This window comes from Podarcis muralis, chromosome 7 (genome assembly GCF_964188315.1).
Source record: "Podarcis muralis chromosome 7, rPodMur119.hap1.1, whole genome shotgun sequence".
Classification (NCBI taxonomy): Eukaryota; Metazoa; Chordata; class Lepidosauria; order Squamata; family Lacertidae; genus Podarcis; species Podarcis muralis.
This window is the reverse complement of record NC_135661.1, coordinates 85,973,400-85,991,923: the sequence shown is the minus strand read 5'-3', so window position 1 is coordinate 85,991,923 and position 18,524 is coordinate 85,973,400. Positions and strand designations below refer to the sequence as shown.

Genomic DNA, 18,524 nt, shown 5'->3' with positions numbered 1-18,524 from the left:
GCGTCCGGTTGTGCTGTCACAGATGTAAAGGTAAAGGGACCCCTGACCATTAGATCCAGTCGTGGACGACTCTGGGGTTGCGGCGCTCATCTTGCTTTATTGGCCAAGGGAGACAGCGTACAGCTTCTGGGTCATGTGGCCAGCATGACTAAGCCGCTTCTGGCGAACCAGATCAGCGCACGGAAACGCCGTTTACCTTCCCACCGGAGCGGTACCTATTTATCTACAGTGGTACCTTGACGTGCTTTGGAACTGCTAGGTTGGCAGGAGCAGGGACCGAGCAATGGGAGCTCACCCCGTTGTGGGGATTCGAACCGCCAACCTTCTGATCGGCAAGGCCTAGGCTCTGTGGTTTAACCCACAGCACCACCCGCATCCCATGTTGCAGATGTACCATGGTGTTTTTTCTCTCCGCACCCCTCCCAGCGGTCCTTCTTCCTCTGGTCACCGCTACGGATGCACAACCTATCTGTTTCCGGGCACAGTTACAGTCATGGCATCCACCTTTGTTGTTGTAGTAGTACGACTGTCTTTTTTCCTTTCTCCTTCTGTGCTGGAACTCCTTTTTGGGGACTTCCCTGGCTTTTTTCTGGCCCATGTAGGACCAGTCTGGATAGTTAGCCTTGGTGAAGACTTGACGTTTTTATCCCCCCCAAAAGTTTTTGATTGAGTTTCCGCTGAAATGAGGCTGTATTTTAATGTTTTCATGTTGTATTTTAATCTTGTTTTTTTAAGCTGTATTTCAATCAATTGTTTTTATATTTGGTGTTAGCCGCCCTGAACCCGGTCTTGGCTGGGGAGGGTGGGGTATAAATAAAATTTATTATTAGTAGTAGTAGTAAGGGTCACAATGCTGGAGTCGCGCATGCCCTGTTTCCTGCACCAAATTACACTTTCCTAATGTGAACGTCGCCCTCATTCTAGTTTTTCATCCTATCTTCTTCCTGCTGCGTTCTGCAAGGGCAGCGCTGAGACTTAAGGAAGCTGGGAGGCTTTACAACCTGGACTGGTGTTCCAGGGAGGTGGGGTGGTGAGAGGGCAGCAGAGCTGGCTCATAGCTGTCAACCGTCCCTTATTTGGCGGGAAAGTCCCTTATCCCAGCGCCGTGTCCCACTGCTGTCCCTTATTGATGATGTCGCTTAAATTCCCCGGGTTTCAAAGGAAGCAGCTCCTCTCCCTCCCTCCCTGCCGGCCAGGGAGGAGGGAGGCTCCAACTGTGTTGCATGGCTGCTCGGCCCACCCCCCTCCAGCCTCCTCTCACCAGCCTCGGCCCCTGGGAGCCCCTCCCCACTGGGACTGGCGGGAGCCTCGGGCCCTTCCGCCGCCATCCTCCTCGGGGCTGCCGAACTGAGCATCTCTCCCTGGGGCCTCCCCTCTGCCCATCGCCACTGCCGCTGCTCCCGCTAGGCGGTACTGCCGCTGCACCGCCGAAGGACCCGGATGAGATGGGCAGCCTATGAATTACTGAGGAGCCTTGAGAGGAGAGCGAGGGCAACCATAGAGAAAGAAGTTCAGAGAGAGGAGGTGGAGGCGTGGGCAGGTGTTCCAAGGGCTAACCATAGAGGGGGGAAGCGGAGGAAGGACCGCAAGCGCTTCTCCCATAGATTTGTAGTGGTAGACTAGCATAGATGGTCTGATCTGTGGGTTTACTTCGGGCGCTATTTCCCCCCCCCCCCATCCTGTCTGATGGAACTGAGAGCTGCAGATGGAGCACGAGAGAAAAGATACAGAACTGCAGCAGCATCTTCGTAGCTTGGTCTTCGTTTTGCGCGAAAAGTGGTTGCTGCGTGTAGTTATTTAATTGCAGCGTTTCATCAGCTGGTGTTTTGAGCAGCAACCTCTGGAAACGAAGGGCTAAAAACCGGCGCTGCTCTCCCAAATTATCTGGTCCCTTTTAACTTCGTATTTCAGCTGGTTGACTAAAATCCCTTATTTTGGCTGCTGATCCCCTAATTTCGAGGCTGCTGGTCCCTTATTTTCAAATCTGTAAGTTGACAGCTATGAGCTGGCTATGGAAGCAGAATGAGGTTCGTGGGGCAACCTCTTAACCAGGCCTCCCCACAGCCTGGCACAGGGCAGCGTTGAGCAGTCCACAATTAGGGGCTTTCGACAGAAATCTTAGACATTATCAGCCTCTTGACGCTTTCATCTGTCAAATGGGGGAGCGGAGGGTGTTTCTTCCCCCCTCCTCCCCCCACCAAGGCATGCACAGCCTGTTTCAGCAGCAAACTTTTATTTGCAGAAAAGGAAGTGGTTGGAGTGGCCGGATTTGAGCCTCTTCCTTCACTCTGCGTGGAAGGGGGTGGAGTAAAGCGGGAACAGGCACCCCTGAGGGGGCCCTCCTGCACCCATCGGGGGTGCAGAGCAGCAAAACACGACTCCAGATCACAACAGCACCCACCCAATGTGTCACAAAGGACAAAACAGACAGAGGTGGAGGCAGGCAGGCGGCTTAATTTCAACCCAACATGGCGCAGAATAAATTGACAATCGTGGGGCAGGGACCGAAAATGGCGAGAATGTCAGTGTTGGGCACAAACGCATGCAATGCAATCTTGGAATTGTTCAGTGACAAATGCACCCATGAAATGCACGTAGATAATTCTGCAATACCCTTTCTCTCCAATTAGGTCACCCAAAATGTTCCTGCCGTAATCAAGCTAAGCAACCCAAGAAGTCAACAAACTTTACCCAGTGCTGCAGAGATACAGCGGAGAGCTGTGGCAGTGACGCACGCATGCACACTCACACCCAGCCTGGAAATCCCGTGGAAATGTAATGTGCAGGTCAAACTGCAACGCCTCAGAACACAACACAGCCTGCAAAACGCAACATGCCCCTTTCGATTTGCTATTTATGGCCAGTCGACATCCTTCTAAGCAACTTTTTGATCCATGCTTATGGGCAGAAAGGGTTGAGTCTGTGGCCGCATCCATATCGTACATTTAAAGCTCTTCTGAGGCACATTAACAGCACATGGCTTTCTCCAAGGAATTCTGGGAACTGTAGTTTGTTACAGGTTATAGCAGGCATAAGCAAACTCGGCCCTCCATATGTTTTTGGCCTACAACTCCCATGATCCCTAGCTAATAGGACCAGTTGTCAGGGATGAGGGGAATTGTAGTCCCAAAACATCTGGAGGGCCGAGTTTGCCTATGCCTGGGTTATAGGAACTATAGCTCTGTGAGGGGGGAACTACAGTTCCCAGGATTCTTTGAGGCAGGGGAATTGTGTTTTAAATATGCTTTTGATGTGCTTTTTAAAATTCATGGTGCAGAGCTGTCCTTAGAAAGGACACTGTGGCTGAAAGGAATGCGTTCAGGTCCATTTGGTTGCATGAGTTTTACTGGCATTCCCCCCCCCCCATACATATTTTTATTAATTTTCACAGAGAAAAATCAGACTTTTAACAGAAAAAACTTAACATATTAAATCTATATACTGAATCACCAAAAATTCCAAAAAATGGGATTGCTTAGATCCTGAGGACTTCTCTCTACTCCCACCCCTGGTTCCTTTACAATATTTTATTTTATGTATATCCATATTACTTCTTAACTCTCTTAACTTCCCGTTTTATACTTTCTTCATAAAATTACAAGTGTTCCCTGAAATCCTGCCAATGTATGTACAGTGGTACCTCGGGTTAAGATCTTAATTCATTCTGGAGGTCCGTTCTTAACCCGAAACTGTTCTTAACCTGAAGCACCACTTTAGCTAATGGGGCCTCCAGCTGCCACTGCGCCGCCGCTGCGCGATTTTTGGTCTCATCCTGAAGCAAAGTTCTTAACCTGAGATACTATTTCTGGGTTGGCGGAGTCTGTAACCTGAAGCCTCTGTAACCCGAGGTACCACTGTACGTTGCTTTTATAAATATGCAATAAACACTCCTAATTTCTTTTTAAACTTGTTATCTTCTTAATTTCTAAGGTTTCCAGTTAGCATAGTCCGTTAACTCATATTTCCAATCTTCTTTGGTGGGAGCACTGGAAAAAGAAGCAGCTCCGGCAGTTCTACTGCCATTTAAAGCCAAAAGCAGAAACGGGTACCACACCAGTAGCCAGCTGCCTGTTTGGCCCTGCCATTGGGTTATTTTTACCTCAATCATTTGCTGGACGTGCCTCTTGACGGTGATCCGGTCAGGCTTGGGAGTGACGCCCGGTGCCCACTCCACCACCATGGGGGGCTTGAACTGTGTAGGAGGCTGTGAAGAGAGGGGGGGGCAAACACAGTGTGAGAGATGGGACTGAGCCGTACCGACGAAAGAAGAACGGCAGACAAAATTAATGGACTACGCAGAATTGGATAAATTGACAGGAAGGATTCGAAACCTGCGGGACCAGAGATTTGCAGAAGATTGGAAGAAATGTACAAACTATTTGAAGAGCAACTGTAATCAACAAATTACGCAAGAAGTTTTGTAAGGAGAAATATATGAAATATTGCAAACGAAGAGAAAGAAGAGAGACATTAGTTGTGACATTTAAATGTAATAGCGAACGTAAGAAATGTAAATTAAGTGAAAAGATTGGGAAAGTTTCAGATATGATTGGTGGAAGTAAAAAAAAATGTATAAGGTATAAAAGTATGTTTAATAATTGTTGAAAATGATAAAAACCACATACACACACACACACACCGTATTTTTCGCTCTATAAGACGCACCAGACCATAAGATGCACCTAGTTTTTGGAGGAGGAAAACAAGAAGAAAAAAACCATTCTGAATCCCACAAGCCAGAACAGCAAGAGGGATTGCTGTGCAGCAAAAGCAGCGATCCCTCTTGCTGTCCTGGCTTCTGGAATAGCTGCGCAGCCTGCATTCGCTTCATAAGATGCACACACATTTCCCCTTACTTTTTAGGAGTGAAAAAGTGAGTCTTATACAGCAAAAAATACGGTATATATACAGTATATATATATATAGAGAGAGAGAGAGAGATGGGATTGAGCCAAGGCTCCCCAAAAACTCCTTGGCTCCCTGGTCCTTCTCTGCCCTCTTACCAGTGATTTGGAACCTCTTGGCTCACGGGCGTATGAGAGGGAGTAGATCTCCTCATCCGTGTAGTAGAGGTCTAGGGAGAGCTGGGAGAGGAAAGGAAAGTTATACAAGGGAATGGTCCCATTAAGTCACACCCTTAGTGGCAGCGAAGGGCTGCCCTCCAGAATCGGCTGCAATCAAGAGTCCCAAGTCAAGTGTTGAATGGGAAGCATATTCAATCAGTAGGGCTCATCTGTAGGACTATTTTAGCCAGCTAACCCTGGTGATCATCTAATGTTTATTGGATGCATTTCCCTCCTAAATTGATTTTTTAATTATGAATTTATTGTTATTCGTGTTTTATACGGTATTTCATGCTGTTTTTCGTTGCATCAATTAAGTGTTTTAAATCTGTTTTTAGCCACCCTGAGCCCGGTTTTCTGAACCGGGAAGGGCGGGGTATAAATATTTTTTTAAAAATAATTATTATTATTATTATTATTATTATTATTATTATTATTATTATTATTATTATTATTCTCGCTGTTTCTTGTGGATAGACAGCTTCCTGTACCCTGTACGCTGCACCACTGTTCTGACACAACTCCCCATTACGTCCCCACGCACAACTGCTTAGGGTTGCCATGTTTCAAAAAGTGAAAATCCGGACACAAAAGTTGTTGAGCTATTTGGCTGAGTTGCTGAGCTGCTTGAAGGAAATTTGCAAGCGAAACAACACTTCCGATATGGGCATTTTAAAGTGAAATATCTGCCCGGATGCCGTTTTTGACAGATGGATCTCGGCTATGCCTGGGAAATCCCAGACGTATGGCAGCCCTACACCTGCTCCTTGTAGGGCAGTTCCCGAATAAACTATTATCCCATCTGGGCCCAGGCAACTGGCTAGTTCATCCCTGTTGTCTTTTCAGCGCTGATTGAAATGTCATTTTGTATATTGTAATTTTAGGCTATGACCTGCCCTGAGATCTATGGATGAAGGGCGGTATAACAACAAACAACAACAATAAAAAATAACAATAACAGTAACAATTAGTAATACCGAAGGCCTCCCGCTTCCAACATTAAAATAGGCATCTTTCCCGGTCTGCATCCATTTTGGATGCTTTCACTGATCCACCACTTGCTGGCCGGGTCTCCCTTGGAAGGAAGGGCAGGATATAAAATTTAAACAATTTAAGGTCCAATGCCCCCCCCCCCTGCTCCCTGGTCCGGTTGCTAAGCAGCACAGAAGTCGGCAGTTGCTAGGCAACGCAATTGCATGCGGAGCCAGAGGAGGCTACGTGAGGGCAGCTTGTTTACTAGGCCGCAGAGAGGCCTGCTGCTAGGCCCCACAGCTGCAAGCGGCGTGGCTCAATTTCCCCACACTCATGGCTGCTAGGCAACCCAGAGGTTGTGGTTACTGAGTCACACGTGAACGTACTCCGAGGGCCACGCACGGCACAGCGCCGGTGGCAGCCAGGCCGCTAGGCAACCGCACCACTTCCTGCCCCTGGCTGCGGTTGCTAGGCGACGGTTGCCGTCATGGCATTCTGCCTTCTCGTCCTAACTGATGCAACATGGTGGCCCATTCTACCACAATGGGATCAAACTCACAACCTTGGCATTATCAGAACAACGCTCTAACCGATTGAGCTAATGGACCCTCCCCCCAAAAAAATGAATATTGGGAGATGTAGTTTAAGGGTGCTGAGCTGTCTATCCTGCCTCATGGAGTTCCCTGGAAATAGGGATTGATTGGAAAAATGGAAACAAGAAGAACTACCGACGAAAGAAGAATGGAGGATGAAACTGATGGACTATGCAGAGCTAGATAAACTAATAGGAAGGATTCGAAACCTGCGGGACCAGAGATTCTCAGAAGACTGGAGTAAATGTACGGACTATTTGAAAAGTAATTGTAATGAACAGATGGCGCTAGTAGGATTGCATGAAGTTTTGTAAGGAGGATTATTTGAAACATTGCAAAAAAAGACTATGAAGAGAAATATTAGTTAATGATAAATAAGGGTAATAGGAAAATTAGGAAATGCGGAATAAGTGATAAAAACGGAAAATCACCAGAGGAGCTGACGGACGTCAAAAACATTGTATAAGATAAGAAATTATGTCTTATGAATGTTGGAAATGATACGTTAAAAAAACTAATAAAAATATTATATATATAAAAAGGAAATAGGGATTGATTGTGGAACCGCTTTGGGAATTATAGCTCAGGGTGGGGGGAATTAGCAGTGTCTCCTAACAACTCTCAACACCCTTAAACTACAGCTCCCAGGATTCTCTGGGGGAAGCCACGACTGTTAAAGAGACACAAGAGTGTTTTAAACGCATAGGATGGATGCAACCCGATCCATTCAAGTCGGTGGCTGCATTAGCTACGGCGGGGGCATTTTGTCCCATCCTAGCGGGGGCTGCGCGAGCATCCCTGGACGTCTGGCACACACGTACATATGTGCCCAACCCCACAGTTTCTATTTCCTCCTCCTCACGACTTAGGTCATCCGTTTCTTACCGTGAGTAGGTGCACCAGATCCTTGTTGGCTTCGAATGGAGGGCTGGCTTGTTGCAGAACCCGGAGTTCCCTCGCCGGCTCGTACAAACTCTGCAGCTTGCTTAAGTTGAGCCGCCCGCCATCCACGTGGTCAGGCATGGCCTCGTGCAAAGTCACCAGGTCCTTGAGGTGGACGCCGACGATGGGGATCTTGAAGCCATCGCAATCGGCATAAACCCGTCGGTACGTTCTGTAGTTGCCACACGAGGAGAGCAACACCGTCATCTCGGACAGCGTCTGGGGGCAAGAAGGAAGCAACATCAAAGAGGATGTTGTGGTCAGAGGGTAAGGGCAGGGTCAGCCCAAAAGGCTTTCCCACCCAAGGCGGATGCCAAAATGGTGCCTTCACCATTCAGTGTACGAAAACGAACCAGACCGGCAGGGGAATCTTACTTCAACACTGGCAATGTGCCTGCCACCACAGCTGAGGACAACCAGCTATCTTAGCAGGTGCAGATCTCATGGCACACACCTCTGTCTGCTCTCTCGGGGCCAGCCCTACCATTGGGCAGTGTGATGGCCTGGGAATCTGATTCAGAAGCTGAACCTGAGGGGTCCCAGCCTGCACAGGAGTCCCCGCCTCCAGGGCCGGCTGAGCTGGGGCAGGGGCTTGAATCTGAAGGGTCTGCACCTGTGCCGGATCCTCAGGAGCAGGCACCATCTGAGTCTGCTCTGGCTCCTGAGGTGGTTGAGGACCCATTGCCTGCCAGTGCGCCTCTCCCAGCCCTGTCAGGGGAAGGTGAAGCTGCCCCTGGGTCCAGTAACCCTCCAGTCTCTCCTCAACTGCAGAGGCTCAGGGCAGAGAGGCGGAGGGAACTGGGTTCTCCCAGGAGGAGTGCTCGCCTTAAGGCCAGGAGAGGCAGGTCACCTGTGGGCCAGGGCCGCCCCTGGCCTCAGAGAAGATAAAGGTCAGTCAGCCCAGTCCCAGGTTGCGGGAGCAACGTCGTTGGAAACCTGTTCCTGCCAGCACCCTGACCTGCTCCTCCGGAGTTCCTGACCACGCCCGGCTCCATGCCTTGGACCCCGCTTCACCCTTGACGGACAGCCTCCAGACCCTTGACCCAGGACCGGACTCAGACCACGCCACACAGTAACCCCCCCACTCTGGGGCCAGCACAGGCAGCCACGCCAGGCAGAAGATTTCGGGTAACACGAAAGGAAAGCAAATAGGCCACAACCACGCCATACCTTTGAAGAGCTACGATACCACTTTACCTGTCGTGGCTTCACCCAAAAGAGTCCTAGGAACACTCAACAACTCTCAGCACCCTAAACAAACTATAGTCCCCAGGACTCTTTGTGGAGAAGCCATGTCTGTAAAAGTGGTTTCAGGGTGCTTAAAACGTTTGGTGAGAACATTTTGCAATTATCTAGTGGACGTTTAGTTTGCAATTATTTTATTTCACTGTCAGAGAAGGGAAGAGGTGTTTTCAGAACTTCCTGCCGCGTGTGACAAAATGACTGGGCTGGGGGCGGGGATAACGCATCATTCGCTGCTTCGCCTCGGGCAGCAAAACACCCTGGGCCAGTGCTGCGCTATTCTTCCCTTGCGCTGCCAGAGGTGGACACTTTGCTCTGCCTAATGGTAGAGCCGGCCCTTGCTGAGAGAACTGCTCCCATTTCCTCCTGCCTCTTCTGGTAGATTTTGAAAGTGCTATTTTGGCTGCCGAACCCGAGGGCTTCCACACTTGGAAGGAAACAGCGCCTGACTCCCTCTCTAACATACCTCCCCACTCCTGTTCCCAAGGCTAAATTATTCCCTCTCTTCTCCACCCCCCCCAACAAAGTTCCTACCTTAGTGATCTCAGAAGGCAGAAGCGCGTGGGTGTCTTTGAGGCGGGCAATGGCGCTGTGGCAAAGCCCCCCCACAATGGCCATGAGGGTGCTGAAGTTCTGCAGTTGTCTTAACTTCTGCAAGTAGCGGAGGAAAAAACAGAGGGGTGAGAGGAGGGGCAGGAAGAATCACCAGCATGTCATGGGAGCCATCTTTTAAAAATACAAACGCACATCTCCTCGTCCCCCAACCTTCATTTGTCAGGATTTAAAACTCTCCCAGGGACACGGGTGGCGCTGTGGGTTAAATCACAGAGCCTAGGACTTGCCGATCAGAAGGTTGGTGGTTCGAATCCCTGTGACGGGGTGAACTCCCGTTGCTCGGTCCCTGCTCCTGCCAACCTAGCAGTTCGAAAGCACGTCAAAGTGCAAGTAGATAAATAGGTACCACTCCGGCGGGAAGGTAAACGGTGTTTCTGTGCGCTGCTCTGGTTCGCCAGAAGCGGCTTAGTCATGCTGGCCACATGACCCGGAAGCTGTACGCCGGCTCCCTCGGCCAGTAAAGCGAGATGAACGCCGCAACCCCAGAGTCGTCCGCGACTGGACCTAATAGTCAGGGGTCCCTTTACCTTTACCTTTAAAACTCTCCCACTAAGCCATGTTGGATCACTCGGTACGATGATCACAGAGGGAGGCTGTGCTCTGAACATGCTCAGAGGAACTTTCTCCTCTAGCCAGCAAGTACATGGGTAGAGATGGTCCTCTCCGATGCACTGCATAAGGGACATGAGCTCTGCACAGGGTTTTGCACTCCTTCAGCTCCCCTTTCTGCTGTCACCCCCTTCTTCCAGCAAAGCAGGCAGCGAACTTGCTTACCAGAGTCACACGGATGAATTTGGTGAATACTTCCGCCCTCTGCTGGGGCGTGGGTCGGTTGAGGACCATGACCTGCACCCACTGGGAGATGCTGTTGCACAAGGCGATGGCCCGCTCCAGGGCTGGACTGCCCCGCACTGACCCCCGCAGCACGTAATTCTGGAAATCCAAATACTGCCCAACACATAACAGGGAGAAAGGTTTTTTAATTATTATTTTACTAGATCTTACTAGATTATTTTACTAGATTTACTAAATCTTACTAGAAGAAATATTGTCTATCTAAATTAGGAATGGCCAAATCTGTTCTGTCCCCTGATTTTCCAGTCTTCAGTTCTCTGCATTTTCACATCAGTTTGACATTTTTTTTAAATGCTGAAAACTCACCAGCATTTTGGCGTGAAGATCTGATGTGCAAATGTTTGCATGCAATAATGCCTTAAAAATGTGTGCATTTTTCCAGCGTGATTTTCCTAAAATAATTCATTCTTTCAGAGCATTTTTAGGGACACTTAACCCTAAATGCAGTCTATGCATTGCTGTACGTGTTACTTGACTGCAGAAATTCAGAGAAGCGCGAATTGCAAAAGAAAGGTACTCCCAAGGGTCATCTAGTCTAACCCCTTGCAATGCAGGAATCTCCCCCCCAAAGCATCCATGGCAGGTAGCCATCCAGCCTCCAAGGAAGGCGAGCCCACCACCTCCCGAGGGAATCTGGTCCACTTTCAGACCGCTCTTACTGCCAGAAATTTCTTCCTACGTTTGGTTTGCCTTCATAGAATCATAGAATCATAGAGTTGGAAGAGACCACAAGGGCCATCGAGTCCAACCCCCTGCCAAGCAGGAAACACCATCAGAGCACTCCTGACATATGGTTGTCAAGCCTCTGCTTAAAGACCTCCAAAGAAGGAGACTCCACCACACTCCTTGGCAGCAAATTCCACTGTCGAACAGCTCTTACTGTCAGGAAGTTCTTCCTAATGTTTAGGTGGAATCTTCTTCCTTGTAGTTTGGATCCATTGCTCCGTGTCCGCTTCTCTGGAGCAGCAGAAAACAACCTTTCTCCCTCCTCTATATGACATCCTTTTATATATTTGAACATGGCTATCATATCACCCCTTAACCTCCTCTTCTCCAGCCTAAACATGCCCAGCTCCCTTAGCCGTTCCTCATAAGGCATCGTTTCCAGGCCTTTGACCATTTTTGTTGCCCTCCTCTGGACACGTTCCAGTTTGTCAGTGTCCTTCTTGAACTGTGGTGCCCAGAACCTTCGAATGAGAACTCAGGCAAATTCTCCCCATCTCTCGTCTAAATGCAGGGATCCCTTTTCATCAGTGGCGCATCGGGGAATTAGGCAAAAAGGGGTGCAAAGGGGATGGCCACACCACCCTGTGAGATAGACCATCTCGGAGGCTTCTGCGAATTTGTCTAATAAGCCATCGCTACATCTTGTGGGTAGCGAATTCTCTTAGCTAATGATACACGATGTACTTCCTTTGGTTTTCCCCGGTAAGCGAAATCAAGTGGGGGAGAGAGATGTCTTCTGAGAAGCACGTTGTTAGCGATCTGTCACAGGGCAGACCCTCTTAAGGGGTTTCAAGGGGGGGCTTACTAGCTCCTGCCGCTTCTCTTCCTGTTGCACCTGGGTTGGTGCCTCTCTGTACGAGACCCTCGACAAGACAGTTTTCCTAACTGCAGGGACCTGAGAGCTGTACCCTCAAGTCTCACTTCTGGGAACGGATTAGATCTACAGACCACAATTCCCTCCTTAGAGATATGCAAGATCAATGAGATCATCTGGGGAAATTATATTTGTGGTATTATTATTATTATTATTATTATTATTATTATTATTATTATTATTATTACTATTATGCTGCCCATCTGACTGGATTGCCCCAGCCACTCTGGGCAGCTTCCCACAAATTATAAAACCACAGTAAAACATCAAATATCGAAAACCTTCCTGCCTTCTTATGCCTTCTAAAAGTCAGATACAGTGGTACCTCGGGTTAAGAACTTAATTCATTCCAGAGGTCCGTTCTTAACCTGAAACTGTTCTTAACCTGAGGTACCACTTTAGCTAATGGGGCCTCCCACTGCCGCTGCGCAATTTCTGTTCTCATCCTGAAGCAAAGTTCTTAACCTGAGGTACTATTTCTGGGTTAGCGGAGTCTGTAACCCGAAGTGTCTGTAACCTGAAGCGTATGTAACCTGAGGTACCACTGTATAAAACACTGTTTATTTCCTTGACATCTGACGGGAGGGCGTTCCACAGGGCGGGCGCCACCACCGAGAAGGCCCTCTGCCTGGTTACCTGTAACCTCACTTCTCTTAGGAAGGGAACTGCCAGAAGGCCTTCGGAGCTGGACCTCAGTGTCCAGGCAGAACGATGGGGCTGGAGATGCTCCTTCAGGTATACAGGGCCGAGGCCGCTTAGGGCTTTAAAGGTCAACACCAACACTTTAAAATTGTGCTCAGAAACATGCTGGAAGCCAGTGTAGATCTTTTACACAAGCATGACCTGCTGCGTTAACAGTTGAGGTTGACCATAGCCATCAAGGAAAGTCACCTGGTGCTATGGAAGAAGTACCTGCCTCTGAAGGGTAGGACTGAAATTCTAAATGCACCAGGAGACCACCTGGTTCTGCAAATGCAACCTTAAAATAACTGTTTAGGAAAATGTTTTAGAATGCTTTTTAAAATGTGGGGTTGTTTTTTTATGCTAGGGATACGTCTGCCACCCTGGGTTCTATTTGGGAGGAGGGATGGGGGCAGAAACGGAACAAAGAAATATGTCATTATTTTATCTTCCCCCAGACCAGTGGCCGAATTCAACCCCCAACACCCAAAGAGGTAGAAAGATTAGAGTAAGGCAAGCCCCAGCTTCTGGTCTGATCTCGCACAATCTCTTGCTGGAGATCTCTATGTGTCTGTCTGCATGTGAGCAAAGCACAGCCCATCAGGAGTTCAATGCCTTTGCAGACAAGCCTGGGACAGAGGGGAGTGACGGGGATGGCCATTTCACAAGGTTTGACTTCGCTGCAATCGGAGATGTGTAATTTGGTGTGGAATCTCTGTTGCAGAAACCCCAAAAGGCCACTAACAGAAAGGTGACCAAGCAAGGATGGACAGGGGTGGGTGGAGGAAGGGAACTTCACTGAAACATCCACTGTAGCATTTTAATTTCTGTTTTAACAGCCCTGGCTGCCTGCAGTCGCCAATAGAGTGGACGCTCGGGTTGCGAACGTGATCTGTGCAGGATGCACGTTCGCAACCCACATCTGCGCACGCTTGGGTTGCAATTCAGCGCTTCTGCGCATGTGCGACCACCGAAACCCGGAACTAACCCGTTCCGGTACTTCCGGGTTTTGGCGGTCTGCAACCCGAAAAAACGCAACCTGAAGCATCTGTAACCCGAGGTATGACTGTATAAAGACAGCCGTACAGCCACATTCACACGTTGCATATAAGCACTGTGATACCACTTTAAAGAGTCGTGGCTGCTGCCAAAGGATTCTGGGAGCTGTAGTTTCTTAAGGGCACTTAACTCATGGTGATCTGCACTGATCATTGTAATTATTATTTTATTTATTTATTTATTTATTTATTTATTTATTATTTACACCCTGCCCATCTGGCTGGGTTTCCCCAGTCACTCTGGGCAGCTTCCAAGAGAACACTAAAATACAATAACCTATTAAACATTAAAAGCTTCCCTAAACAGGGCTGCCTTCAGATGTCTTCTAAAAATGACCGACTCTGGGGTTGCGGTGCTCTTCTCGCTTTATTGGCCGAGGGAGCCGGCGTACAGCTTCTGGGTCATGTGGCCAGCATGACTAAGCCGCTTCTGGCGAACCAGAGCAGCGCACGGAAACGCCGTTTGCCTTCCCGCCGGAATTTATCTACTTGCACTTTGACGTGCTTTCAAACTGCTAGGTTGGCAGGAGCAGGGACCGAGCAACGGGAGCTCACCCCATTGCGGGGATTCAAACTGCCAACCTTCTGATCGGCAAGCCCTAGGCTCAGTGGTTTAACCCACAGCGCCACCTGCGCTGCCTAATAATCCAGTATACTTTCTTTTAATTGTTGAATGATTCTGTGTACTTTGCGGCAGCCTTTGGCTATATGCAGTAAAACTGACTGAATTTCTAATCTTCCACCATTGCAGAACCTGAGTGTCGGCTGATCCCTACCGAGAGACGGCAGAATGCCTTGAACTCCAGGTAACTGAGGTGGTTGGCCAACTCTCCTGCGTCGAGGTGATCAAAAAGCAGGGACACTTTCCTCTTCTTGCCGCAGCCGGGGCTGCTTTGGCAGCTGAGGGATCGGGTCCACGTCCGGGTCATCCTGGAGACGGAAGCAAGGCCAGAACGCCAAGTTAGATGCTGAATACTTTGCATGCTTAGAGGTAGTAAAGGTAAAGGTAAAGGACCCCTGGACGGTTAAATCTAGTCGAATTTGACTATGGGGTGCAGAACTCATCTCCACTTTCAGGCCGAAGGAGCCGGCGTTTGTCCACAGGTAGCTTTTCCGGGTCATGACTAAACCATTTCTGGCACAACGGAACACCGTGACGGAAACCAGAGTGCACGGAAACGCCGTTTACTTTCCTGCTGCAGTGGTACCTATTTATCTACTTGCCCTGGTGTGCTTTCGAACTGCCAGGCTGGCAGGAGCAGGGACAGAGCGACGGGAGCTCACCCCGTCGTGGGGATTCGAACCGCCGACCTTGCGACTGGCAAGCCCAAGAGGCTCGGTGGTTTGGACCACAGCGCCACCCGCGTTCATGGTTAGCTGAACCCTTGACTGGAAACGCAGATTGGTCTGAGGAGCGTGGTAAATTACTCACAGTGGAGATGTGGAAGACAGGAGGGAGCGGGAAAATGGACTGCTGGGGTCCATTTGCTGTTCTGGGATGGGAGGAGATTCTTAAAAAAAACAACAAGGGGCAGGGCAGGATGGGAGATGCACTTTCTTTCTTTCTTTTATTGACTTAAGAAAATTATACAGACAGCAAAATGAAGAACCCTAAATTAACATTGCCTTCTACCGATAAGAAATAATAATAACTATTACAATAATGAAAATACTAAAAATACATTTACTTCCCCATTTGAACTTCTATTGTGGTTATAATATATTACTGGTTATAATATATATTGTGGTTATAATATATTATTATTAGAATCTATTACTGTATATCCTTTGCTGTCCCATATATTACCGTATTTTTCGCTCTATATTACCGCTCATATATTACAATAAAAAGGATAAAATGTTCAAATGTTAATAAAGGTACCTTCTGCATACCTCAGCCAATTTAAATTACCATATTTTTCGCTCTATAAGACGCACCAGACCACAAGACGCACCTAGTTTTTGGATAAGGAAAACAAGAAAAAAAATATTCTGAATCTCAGAAGCCAGAACAGCAAGAGGGATCGCTGCGCAGTGAAAGCAGCAATCCCTCTTGCTGTTCTGGCTTCTGGGATAGCTGCGTAGCCCGCATTCGCTCCATAAGACGCACACATATTTCCCCTTACCTTTTAGGAGGGAAAAAGTGAGTCTTATAGAGCAAAAAATACGGCATTTTATTTCCCAAATTCAACCTAACCCTCCCCTCCTGCCCACTGCTTCCCTTCACCTGTGTGAGATCTTCCGATCATAATATCTTTTTCTAGTTGCTTTAACAAAATAAAACTGTTAAATTATAATTACTTATTTTGTCCTTACACACTTAACAATTGTTAACTGCTTTAACACCATATTTCTTCATGTATTCCTGCATCAATCCGGGGCTGCTCTAGTCAAAAATTCTATACAGAATGGGAATGCATAGGGGAATATAAAGGTAAAGGGTAAAGGGACCCCTGAACATGAGGTCCTGTCGTTACCAACTCTGGGGTTGCGGCGCTCATCTTGCTTTACTGGCCGAGGGAGCCGGCGTACAGCTTCTGGGTCATGTGGCCAGCATGACTAAGCCGCTTCTGGCGAACCAGACCAGCGCAGGGAAATGCTGTATACCTTCCCGCCGGAGTGGTACCTATTTATCTACTTGCACTTTTTGGGGTGCTTTCGAACTGCTAGGTTGGCAGGAGCTGGGACCGAGCAACGGGAGCTCACCCTGTCGCGGGGATTCGAACCGCCGACCTTCTGATCAGCAAGTCCTAGGCTCTGTGGTTTAACTCACAGCGCCACCCGCGTCCATAGGGGAATATAGGGAGAGGCGCTTCCATGGCTTTGAGAATCTCTCGAACTCACGTGCCAGAGGTGTTCAGCAGCTGACTGTGTTCCCCCTGGCCTTCTTTCCTCACCACCTCCAAGATCTCCGCGATAGCCTCCTCCAGGTGTGGGTCCAGGTGAAAGGCCTCAGGGTAATTGAGGAGCCAGTACCTGAAGCCAGAGGGGAGAGGTTCAGTCTGGAGCTGCAAGAGACTCGGGGAGACGGGTACCCAGGCAGGATCTGGGGGCGAAGGGGAGGAACGGGGTGGGAATTTATACCGGATGAAGTGGCAGATCCTCAGCTGGCGCTCTGGCTGTTTCTTCTGAGATGCTTCTTGGTAGGTAGCAAACTGAGTTAAGGTTTCACCCCTCTCAGATTGGTGGGCAATGGCGCCGGGTGTTTCCCAGCACAAGTGTTGGTGCTGACCTTTAAAGCCCTAAACAGCCTCGGTCCAGTATACCTGAAGGAGCGTCTCCACCCCCATCATTCTGCCCGGACACTGAGGTCCAGCGGCAAGGGTCTTCTGGCGGTTCCCTCATTGCGAGAAGCAAAACTACAGGGAACCAGGCAGAGGGCCTTCTCGGTGGTGGCGCCTGCCCTGTGGAACGCCCTCCCACCAGATGTCAAGGAGATAAACAACTATCTGACTTTTAGAAGACATCTGAAGGCAGCCCTGTTTAGGGAAGGTTTCAATGTGTGACATTTTAGTGTATTTTTGGTCTTTGTTGGAACGCAGCCAGATGGGTGGGGTACAACTACTAAATTATTATTATTATTATTATTATTATTATTATTATTATTATTATTATTATTATGTCCTGCCTCTAAGCTCAGGATTTTCAGCTGTAAGCTAATCCAGAATGCGGCAGTTAGACTGGTGACTAGGAGTGGCCACCGAGACCATATAACACCGGTCCTGAAAGACCTACATTGGCTCCCAGTACGTTTCCGAGCACAATTCAAAGTGTTGGAGCTGACTTTTAAAGCCCTAAACTTTAAAGCCCTAAACTCAAAGGCCCAGTATACCTGAAGGAGCATCTCCACCCCTACTGAGGTCCAGCACCGAGGGCCTTCTCGTGGTTCCCTCCCTGCAAGAAGTGAGTTTACAGGGAACCAGGCAGAAGGCCTTCTTGGTGGTGGCACCTGTCTTGTTGAACGCCCTACCGTCAGATGTCAAAGAAATAAACAACTATCTGACATCTGAAGGCAGCCATTTATTATTATTAGTAGTAATAGTAGTAGCAATAGTAGTAGTAAAAGGTAAAGGGACCCCTGACCATTAGGTTCAGTCGCGGATGACTCTGGGGTTGCGGCACTCATCTTGCTTTATTGGCCAAGGGAGCCGGCGTACAGCTTCCGGGTCATGTGGCGAACCAGAGCAGCGCACGGAAACGCCGTTTACCTTCCCGCCGGAGCGGTACCTATTTATCTACTTGCACTGCATGCTTTCGAACTGCTAGGTTGGCAGGAGCTGGGACAGAGCGACGGGAGCTTACCCTGTCATGGGGATTCGAACCGCCGACCTTCTGATCGGCAAGCCCTAGGCTCTGTGGTTTAACCCACAGTAGTAGTAGTAGTAGCAGTAATATTAATATTTTGTTGGGAGCTGCCCAGAGTGGCTGGGGAAACTGAGCTATATGGATGGGGTATAAATAAATTAGATTATTATTATTATTATTATTATTATTATTATTATTATTATCTCTTCAATGTAAATCAGAGGGTTTTGTAGGGAACTCTCATGGGTTAAGAAGGCCTTTGACCTTGCCAGAGGTTGTTGACTCTGGCAGAGGCTAGCAGGGGGACAAGGAGAACAGTCTAGAGTGTCCCACTCCTGAAACCTTCTCCCTTGTTGCAAGATATGCTCCCTTTCCTCTAAGCATGAGGAAGGCCTGGAAGCATGGACAAGGGCATGTTTTCTGCGTTGCGGCCAAAGCAGCTCAGCGCTACCTCTGAAAGGATATGAAGCGAGGAGGAGGCGGGCCAGCTCTGCAGATGATACCACCCAGCTGTGAGCCGTCAATGTCATGTTCACCATGAAGTCGCTGGTGCAGAGGTTTCCATCCAAATCTAGAAGGGGAGAGAAAAGGGTGAGGC

At 48.6% G+C, this 18,524-nt stretch overlaps 1 protein-coding gene across 1 annotated transcript in view; it reads right to left on the bottom strand.

Annotated features, from left to right (window-relative positions):
• Nucleotides 1–18,524, bottom strand: part of RASGRP4 (RAS guanyl releasing protein 4) — a 36,941-nt gene that overhangs the window by 6,240 nt on the left and 12,177 nt on the right. The window contains exons 3-11 of the mRNA XM_077932318.1: nt 18,393–18,497; nt 16,706–16,769; nt 16,466–16,597; nt 14,398–14,551; nt 10,202–10,375; nt 9,347–9,463; nt 7,514–7,789; nt 5,004–5,084; nt 4,100–4,204 (exon numbers count right to left, since the gene is read on the bottom strand). Of these exons, the coding sequence (XP_077788444.1) occupies nt 4,100–4,204; nt 5,004–5,084; nt 7,514–7,789; nt 9,347–9,463; nt 10,202–10,375; nt 14,398–14,551; nt 16,466–16,597; nt 16,706–16,769; nt 18,393–18,497 (1,208 nt within the window). The remainder of the gene's footprint in view (nt 1–4,099; nt 4,205–5,003; nt 5,085–7,513; nt 7,790–9,346; nt 9,464–10,201; nt 10,376–14,397; nt 14,552–16,465; nt 16,598–16,705; nt 16,770–18,392; nt 18,498–18,524) is intronic.